Source organism: Tauraco erythrolophus, chromosome 18, assembly GCF_009769465.1.
Source record: "Tauraco erythrolophus isolate bTauEry1 chromosome 18, bTauEry1.pri, whole genome shotgun sequence".
NCBI lineage: Eukaryota > Metazoa > Chordata > Aves > Musophagiformes > Musophagidae > Tauraco > Tauraco erythrolophus.
In genome coordinates this window covers 1,147,273-1,156,172 of record NC_141482.1, presented here as the reverse complement: position 1 = coordinate 1,156,172, position 8,900 = coordinate 1,147,273, and the positions used below count along the sequence as shown (strand labels likewise).

General features: G+C 65.3%; 1 protein-coding gene across 1 annotated transcript; it reads left to right on the top strand.

The window, feature by feature from the left end:
* Positions 1–3,465: 3,465 nt before the first annotated feature.
* TLDC2 (TBC/LysM-associated domain containing 2) lies at positions 3,466–5,772 on the top strand. Its single transcript, XM_086623127.1, has 5 exons — positions 3,466–3,660; positions 4,177–4,329; positions 4,444–4,539; positions 5,144–5,217; positions 5,637–5,772. Exons 1-5 carry the CDS (start codon positions 3,466–3,468, stop codon positions 5,770–5,772), a joined length of 654 nt encoding a protein of 217 aa, XP_086479253.1.
* Positions 5,773–8,900: the final 3,128 nt, after the last annotated feature.

Here is an 8,900-nt window from a genome sequence, read left to right as displayed (position 1 = left end):
GTGTCGTGGCTGCGTGCGGAAGCCCCGTTCGAGCTCTGCCCTGGGCCCCCCCGGCTCCCCCCTGGCTCTGCTCAGTCCTGCTCACGTCGGAGCTGCTGCCCCGTGAATGTGACCCGTCGGGGCGACCCCCCCGGCCCAGCTCCTGGCTCTGCTGGCTGCGTGGTGGCCGAGAAGCGGGAACCGCAGCGCGGAAGCCATCCCGCTGGTGTGGGGGCGGCAGGCAGCCAGCTTTCCCGCTGATCCCAACTGAAATCCAAAGGGCTGGGAATGTCACAACATCGAAACCAAACTGTACCTGGTGCAGAGCAGCCGAGTGGCCAGTGTGCCCAGGTGGTTGTGTAAACGGCTCTTCTTTCTTTCTGGACAATTAAAAAAACTTTTGCCTTACTGCACTGCTATTAGCGCTTTGGGGGGGGGGTGGGGGGGTGTTAATCCGAGCCCGGCTCAGCCCCCTGTGCTCAGCCCCTCCAGCCTGGCTGGGCTACAGCAGCCCTGTGCCTCCGGCCACGGCGGGGCTGCGCTCGGCCGCGGGGCACGTCGAGGAGCAGAATAAACTGTGCGAGTTTTCAACACCTCCGATGTGCTCTGTGTTTGGGGGGGGGTGAGGAGGGGCTCTGGGAGGCACCGAAAGGCACGTGGAGAGGTCGTGAGGGGACTCAAAGCAGACGCAGGGGTCAGGAGGGAAAACAAGCGGCTCTGGGACACACCAAAGAGCAAACGGACGTTTGTGGGGCGCGCTGAGACAGCCCCGTTTGGGGAAATGCCGGGGGTGCACGTGTCAGCCCGACAGCCCTGGGAAAGGCAGTGAGGGGGTGGACAGCTGGGGCGGTCCGGGGGCTGCCCATTTTACAGCCCCCCCTTCCCTCCGAGTAGGAAATAATTCACCCATCAGGAGGGAGCCGATGTGGCAGGGCTGAGCCCCGGGCAGTGGCTCCGGCCTCTGGCTCCAGCAGCTGGAATTGGTTTGGTACCTGTGATGGTGCCCAGGGCTCTGCTCCGACCACCCCCTGGCACCCCCAGGCTCCATCTGGGTCTCCCAGGGAGCAGGTCCCAAAGTTGGACTCAGAGGTGTTCCTGAGAGAGAACACGAGAGCATTGTGGGCAAAGGGAGAGCAAGTGGCAGGGGACTGGCATGAGGGGGGACAGGGACTGGGACAGGGCAGGGGATGAGGCAGGGGAAGAGAAGGACAGGGACAAGGACAGGGCAGGGCAAGGGGCAGGGAAAGGGACAGAGAAAAAAGCAGAGAGGAATGAGGAAGAGGAAGGTGCAAGGGGCAAGGGCATGAGCACGGGCAGGGGAGGGCTACAGAAGGGCCAGAGCAGGGGCAAGGGCAGGGACAGAATCAGGGGTACAGAAAGGGTGGGGCAGGCTCAGGGTGAAGGGCAAGGTGGGTGCAGAGACAGGGGCTGGGTAAGGGACAGGGACAGAAGCACTGGCATGGCTGGGGGGTGTGGGACGGGCAGGGATGGGGCAGAAGTGGGTGCAGGGACAGGGGCTGGGTAAAGGACAGGGACAGAAGCACTGGCATGGCTGGGGGGTGTGGGAAGGGCAGGGACGGGGCAGAAGTGAGTGCAGGGACAGGGACAGGATAGGAAGAGGGAGGGGGCAAGGGCAGGAACGGCCGCCCTGGGGCAGCTGAGGCAGGGACTGGGTGCCCCATCCCAGCTCCTGGGCAGGGTGTGGATCCCATGGGAAGCTTTTGGGGCCACTAGGTCCTCCTGGCCCACCCAGGGCCCTGCCAGTGGCCAAGTGCCAGCCGTGCCAGGCATCTGGAACCTCCTCCCACCCCCTACACCTCCCCCCCCCACCCCCACTGCCATCCTGGAGCCATCACTGCCATCAACGCCTGGTGGGGCTGGCGGAGCTGGGAGCCACACACTGGGGCAGCCGGGCCCAATGAGGGTGCAGTGGGCCCTGCAGTGGGGGTGAAGAGCAACGCCAGAATTGGGGGCCTGGGACAAGCTGCGGTTGCTGTCATGGCACCATGCAGGGCACACGGAAACGCCTGTATTGCCATAAATGGGACATTGTCATGGTTGAGCCCACAGGCTCACAGCCGTGCTGGCTGGTTTTGGGGAGGGGGGGCATCAACAGGAAGGGGGAGACACCATGGCACGGCAGTAGGGCTTCTCCAGTAGTGCCTGAGGGTGCCTTGGTCGGGGGGCGGGGGGGGGGGGGTGGGGAATGTCTCTCCTCTTGCAGCCCCCACGCCCTGGCTCTCCAAGTGCCCAGGCTGCAGAACACCAACCCCGGGTAATCCAGAGCGAGCGGCACGTGCTGCGTGTCGGTGTGTTGGCACTTGCTACAGCCATTGCAACAGTCGTGTTGCAAAGAGCAACACGGCACAACCTGCCTGTTGATGCCAAAACAAGGGCTCCCCGTGGCCTCGGGGCTCCCCGCTTGGCCAAACCAGGCAGCGGCTGTGGCATGAAGGTGACAGCCACCGGGCACCTGGCAGAGGGGGATGCCTGCCCACCCGTACATCTAGGACACATCTCCGGGGGTCCGAGATGTGTCCCCCCCCAGCCCCAGTAGCATCTGGCTCTGAGGGCAGGGGGAACACATCTCGGACCCCCGGCACCAGGGCAGGCTGCCAGCACCGCCACCCACCGTGTCGTGCCCCGGGGAGGGGCCAGTGCGGGTGAACGTTAACCCAGGGCGGTGCCCGGGGCTCCCCGGCAGCGCAGTGCCCAGCACCCCAGCGGCACCCGCGGGCTCGCGATGAGGGGGCGCAGTGCCCGGTACCAGCTCCTGGTAGGTCCGGCGCGGCGGGGTCCCGCCTGGCAGCGTGAGCGCTGGGAACAACCCGCGGGGCAGTGCCCGGAGGCACCGGCCAGCCTGGCTTCATGGCTGGGCAGAGAGATGGGGCTGCCCCGGGGGCAGCGAGGGGCTGGGGCGTTGCGGAGGGTGACGGGCACGGGCGGGATCTGCCCCTTCAGCCCCGCTGCCCCCCAGCTGCCCTCGCTCGTCCCTCTCCTCCCCTCGGGGGTGTTTCATGCCCGTGTCCCCCCCGGCGGCAGAGAACGACTGCCCGCCTGTCCTCGGGCAGGGGCTGCACCCACAGCCGCTCAGAGCCTCCTCACCAGCTGCCACTGGGACCAAGGCACATCCTTGGTGCTGCGGGGCCGCCCGGCGGTGGGCACGGAGGGGCGCTCCCGGCCGGGGCTTCGCCCCTTTTGCTGGGCACTGAGCGGGGCGGGGGGTTGTGGCAGCGCCCCCCTCCCCGGTCGCCTTTTTCGTCTTCCGCCTCCTCGGGCAGCCCCAAGCCCTTGAACTTCCGCGTGTGCAGCGGTGGCACGGCCTGGCAGGGTGCCAGGGCACGGCACGGCGCGGCAGGGCTGTTGGGAGCATCGCGCAGCCGGGCTGGAGGCGCAGCCTAGCGCCCATCCCCGTGGCCTTTGGGCCCCTTCGCCCAGCCCCCGGCCGCAGGGTGGGAGACACCCCGAGCAGGGTGGGGTTCGGGGATGCTGGGACCCTCACCTCCGCCTGCCCCCAGCCCGACCAGGACGAGGAGCTGCCCGTGGGGTGCGGGGAGCCGGCGGCGGAGGGGGGGGCCGGGCTGGGACGGAGCCCCCGCAGCGGCCCCCGCGCCGGAGGAGCCGTGCAGGCTGGTGCTGAGCGCGCCCAGCAGCGTCCTGCGGGACAGCGAGATCCAGGAGGTGAGGGACCCTCCGGCCAGCACGGGCACCCACCCTCACCCACCGTCCCGCCACGCCGCCACGGCCGCTGTCCTGCCGGGAGCTGGTCCAGGGGTGACGTCCCCATCTCTGGGGACAACCAGCTCAGCGGTGCCTTTGAGGGGTGCCAGGGGCAGGAAGCTTGGGGAGACATCCCAGAAGGGTTCTCAGGGTGAGGATGTTTGGGGGGAGTCCCCTGGAGGGGGGCTGGGAGCTTGAGGAGACCCCTGAGGAACACGCTTAGGGGGAGGATGCTCGGGGACACCTTTGGGGAGGATGCTCAGGTGGGAGGAAGGCTCTTAAGAAGCTGCTTGGAGGGGGAGGGTGCCTGGGGAGCCTTCTTGGGGGGGACGCTCGGAGGGAGGATGTTTGGGGAGACATCTTGGGAGGATGCTGGAGGGCAGGAAGGATGCGTGGGGAGACCTCCAGGAGAGACACTGGAGGGGGGGGGATGCTCAGACGCGGCCTCCTGGCCCTGGCTGAGTGACTCTGCCCCAGCTGGGCCCCCACCTGCCCCCGCGGCTGCGGCAGCAGCCCTGGCACCTGCTGTACGGCACTGCCCGCGACGGCTTCAGCCTGCGCACCCTGTACCGCTGCGGGGGCCGGTCCGGCTCCCCGGCCCTGCTGCTCATCAGGGACACGGATGCACAGGTATGGCCGGGCCCTCCCCGTGCCAGCTGCCCCTCGGCAGGATGGTGGGATGCGTTTGGGCACTGGGGAGCCCTGCCAGGCACCGTGGGCCACCCCCTTCTCTGTTCCCTCCAGGCCTTCGGTGCCTTCTCTACCACCGCCATTCACTGCAGCAACGGCTTCTACGGGACGGGGGAGAACTTCCTCTTCTCCTTCTCCCCGGAGCTGAAGGTGGGGGCTGCAGGCTGCCAGCCGCGGGGTGCCCTGGGGGTGGGGGGCTGGCGATGCCCTGGGGACCCGGCGATGCCAGGGGGTCCCCGAGATGCTGGGAAGGGGTTTGGGGTGATGGTGTGGGGTGATATGGCCACACTTGGCTGGATGTGGGTGAAGTGGCTGGGAGGACCCTGCCTGGGGTCCCTGCCAGCTGGAGTTGCCCGGTTTGGCCAGGGCTGCAGGGAGAAGGCAAGTCCCAGCTGGCCGTGCAGGGACAGGGGGTCAGGGAAGGGGACCCTGCCCAGCAGGGTGTCACCAGGGCCCCGTCGCATGCCAGGGCAGTCACAGCCCGGTGCCAGCGGGACGTGAAGGCAGCTCAGCCACATCCACCTGCGTCAGCGGGGGAGTCTGTGTGTGTGACAGGGCTGGTGGCCTCAGTGGGTGGCAGCTGTCCTCAGGGGACCCCAGGGCTGCTGGCAGGGACAGGCCAGCACCAGAATGGTGCCCGCAAGCTCTCTTCTGGAGCAGCAGGACTCAGCAGGGATAGGCAGAGCCATGGGACAGGGACATGGGATGGGGACGCCCCAGCCCGCGCTCCCAGCCGATCGCCGTTCCCACGCAGGTGTTCAGGTGGACGGGCAGGAACAATTTCTTCGTGAAAGGGGACATGGATCTGCTGATGGTCGGTGGGGGCAGGTAGGAGCCGCGCCGGCAGCTTTGCCAGCCCAGGGGGTCCCCAGCCCCGATGGCCACCAAGGCCATGATCCGAGGCCAGGCTGCCTTGTGGAGCCGGGTGCAGCGGTTTGAAGCCAACACCGGCGGTGAGGTTGCCCAGCAGCACTGGCCACTTCATGCCCCTGACCCTGCTACTAGCAGGTCTGTCTGCAGGCAGGGTGGCAGCCCTGGGGCAGGGTCTGCTGTCATGTCTCATGCCCGTTTTGCCCATCCCTCGCCCCTTTGCCCATCCCTCGTCCCCGGCATCCTCAGCAGGTGGGTGTCTGGGAGTGGGGCTGGGGAGGTGGCTGGTCCCCCGGGAGGTGGCTGGGGGGGTCTCCGGGCACGGAGGAGGCAGGAGAAGGGACACTCAGCCGACTGGGCTGTTGGCACCTTCCCAGCGGTAGGTTCGGGCTGTGGCTGGACAGAGACCTGCTCCATGGTGGCAGCCACCCCTGCGAGACCTTCGACAACGAGACCCTCTCACCCCGGGAGGAGTTCCGCATCCAGGAGCTGGAAGTGTGGGGCCTGGCCTGACCCCACGGCCCACACCTGGGACAAAGGTGGCACTGGGCGGGGGATGCTTTGGGACCCATGTCTCACGCACGGCTGTTCCCTGCCAGCACCCACCGACCCCGCCGGGACGGTGCGGGCAGCATGACGGGGACAGGCTGCAGTGGGATCTCAGCCCCCCATAGTGCTGCTGCCACCACACTGGGGTCCCCCCAGACCGTGCAGCCTGGCGGGAGGAGGGCACGCTGCGGGGCTGAGCACCGCCTGGTCCCCAGCTGAAGGAGTGAGATTCGAGAGCGGCGCAATGACGGCAGGACCCGGCAAGCCCAGGGAGCCTCTGCCCCACTGGGGATGGTGCCGCCAGGGCTGGCGGGCAACATGGTGCCCACTCATCAATAAAGAGGCAGAGCTGCGCTCCCCGCCTCGTCCTTGCTCTGACAGCACCAAACGGCGCCGGGACGTTGTGCGAGGCCAGCGGCGGTGAGCAGGCCGGTGGCTGGGAGGGCACTGGCCGTGCCCTGTCCTGGCTGGGGCTGTGTGCCAGCAGCAGGTGCGGGGGGTCAGCCTGGGGTGCTGCTCTGCCAGTCCCCTCCTCTGCCAGGTTCAGCGCTCTCTGTCCACCCCGTCACCGCCCGAGGACCAGCGCCTCCTCCTCAGGGATGCCCAGGCTGTGCTGGGCATCTCGCCCCAACCTGCTCCCAACGGGAGGGATGACAGGAGCCCTCCCGGGCCCTTTCCCACGCACAGCTCCATGACCTGCTGTCTCTTGCCTGGTCTCTCGTTCCCCGCTGCCAGGCCAGCTCTCCTCCTCCTTCTCCTCCTCCTCCACCACCCACCAGCCCTGTCGGAGCAGCAGGACCAGCCCCACGGGTGGGACTGAAGGCAGGGGTGGCCCTGGGGTTTCCACAGCAGGACAAGGATCTGCCTGGTTTGGCCACAATTGATTCATTTATTCTGGGTGCTGAGCTGAAGCATCACCCCGTGACCTCACCCGTTGTCACCTCCTCCCCTAAACCCACAATTTTGTGCGACTGGATCCCACCGAGCCCCCACTTTACATCCCTCCACGTAGCTGTGTTGAACCTCACCAGCCATTTCCCCACTGATTCCACCTCCCAAGGGACCCTTTGGAGCCGCTCCATGGCCACTTGCTCTCCTTACGCTCTACAACTACTCATTCCCCTCCAAAGTCAATCCCTGAGCTGCTGAGCAGCCCCAGCAGTGTCCACCCCCATTGCAAGAGCAGATCTCATCCTCCTGCTTCCCACTCCCTCACCCTCTCTGTGCAGAAGCTGCTCCCCCTGCCCAGCCCTCGCCGCCTGCCCCCTCTCCAAGGCAGAAATTGCCCCGGACATGGCACCCACCAGCGGCACTGCTGGGCAGCGGCCCCAGGGAGCGCGAGATGGGCACTGAAGGGTGTCAGGGGCTGCACCCCCTCCAGCTGCTCCAGCCCAGGAGCCCGGCGTCTCCCCAAGAGACATGGTGGCCTCAATCCGCCTGGCCCCCTGCCCGTGCCCCAGCCCTCCTACCCCCACCACAGCCCCCTCCGTGCCAAATGGTCTGGCTTAAAGCTTGCTTGTGAATGACACACACACCCTTGTCCTTGACAAACTCCCCATCAAGAATTTGCCATCCTGGAAGGGGGAATATGCCAGAAAATGTATAAACTTTGTTACCATGTTTTGGATGTGCAGCATGTGCAGCAGGAACTGCAGGAAAGGGAATTCCGGCAGGGGGAGATGGCAACCAGTGACTCATGGATCACCTGCCCTAAACATACCCCAGACTCAAAAGAAAAGGGCAGAGGCAAAGGACTGAGGATGCCAAGTCATTTACATGCCAGGTGAGAGAAAACTGACCCATTGTTTGAGAGGGTAACGCTGAACATGCACGAGTTGGGGGAAGGTCATGAATATAGAAGCATAGAATGGTTTGGATTGGAAGGGACCTTCAAGATCATCCAGTTCCAACCCCCCTGCCATGGGCAGGGACACCCTCCACTACACCAGGTTGCTCAAAGCCCCATCCAACCTGGCCTGGAACACTGCCAGGGATGGGGCAGCCACAACTTCCCTGGACAACCTGTGCCAGTGCCTCACCACCCTCAGAAGGAAGAATTTCTCCCTTAGATCTAATCTAAATCTCCCATCTTCCAGTTCAGAGCCATTGCCCCTTGGCCTGTCACTCCACACCCTTGTCCAAATCCCCTCTCCAGCTTTCCTGTAGCCCCTTTAGGCAATGGGAGGTGCTGGAAGGTCTCCCCGGAGCCTTCTCTTCTCCAGGCTGAACAGCCCCAACTCTCTCAGCCTGTCTCCATAGCAGAGGTGCTCCAGCCCTCACATCATCTTTGTGGCCTCCTCTGGACCTGCTCCAACAGCTCCATGTCCTTCTGGTGTTGGGGACCCCAGAGCTGAACGCAGCACTGCAGGGGGTTCTCAGGAGAGCAGAGCAGAGGGGCAGAATCCCCTCCCTGGATGCAGCCCAGGACACGGTTGGCTTTCTGGGCTGCCAGCACACATTGCTGGCTCATGTTGAGCTTCCCATCAATCAGCACCCCCAAGTTCTTTCCTCCATGCTGCTCTCCATCCATTCTCTGCCCAGCCTGTACTTGTGCTTGGGATTGCCCCGATCCATGCGCAGGACCTTGCACCTGGCCTTGTTGAACTTCATGAGGTTCTCACAGGCCCATCTCTCCAGCCTATCCAGGTCCCTCTGATCATCCAGATCAGTGATGAAGACTACTGGGACAGGACGCAGTATTGACACCCGGGGTACACCACTAGTTCCTGGCCTCCAACTAGACCTTGTGCCACAGATCACCCACCCTCCTGGCCCAGCCCATCAGCCAGTTTTCAGTCCACCCCACTGTCTCCTCCTCCAGACCACACTTCAACAACTTCTTGAGGCAGACAACATCCACTGCTCTCCCCTCAGCTACCAGGCCAGTCGTTTCATTGTAGAAGGTGATCGGGTTGGTCCAGCACAACTTCGCTTCTCCCTTTTCCCCCCCTACACAACAGCTGGAGCAACGCCTGGAGCCAAGCTGGCCACCGTAAGGATGGCATCAGCCGGCTGGCTGCAGTTTCACCCCATGGCACGAGGAGAGGTCGGATCCCCCATCTTGGCACAACCGCTACGAGCTGCCCTCCCCA

Excerpts from the sequence above, each read along its gene's own strand:
- TLDC2 (XM_086623127.1), top strand. The coding sequence starts at position 3,466 with ATGCTGGGACCCTCACCTCCGCCTGCCCCCAGCCCGACCAGGACGAGG. Across the intron at positions 4,540-5,143 it reads CCTTCTCCCCGGAGCTGAAG|GTGTTCAGGTGGACGGGCAG; the intron begins GTGGGGGCTGCA and ends GTTCCCACGCAG. Across the intron at positions 5,218-5,636 it reads CTGATGGTCGGTGGGGGCAG|CGGTAGGTTCGGGCTGTGGC; the intron begins GTAGGAGCCGCG and ends GCACCTTCCCAG.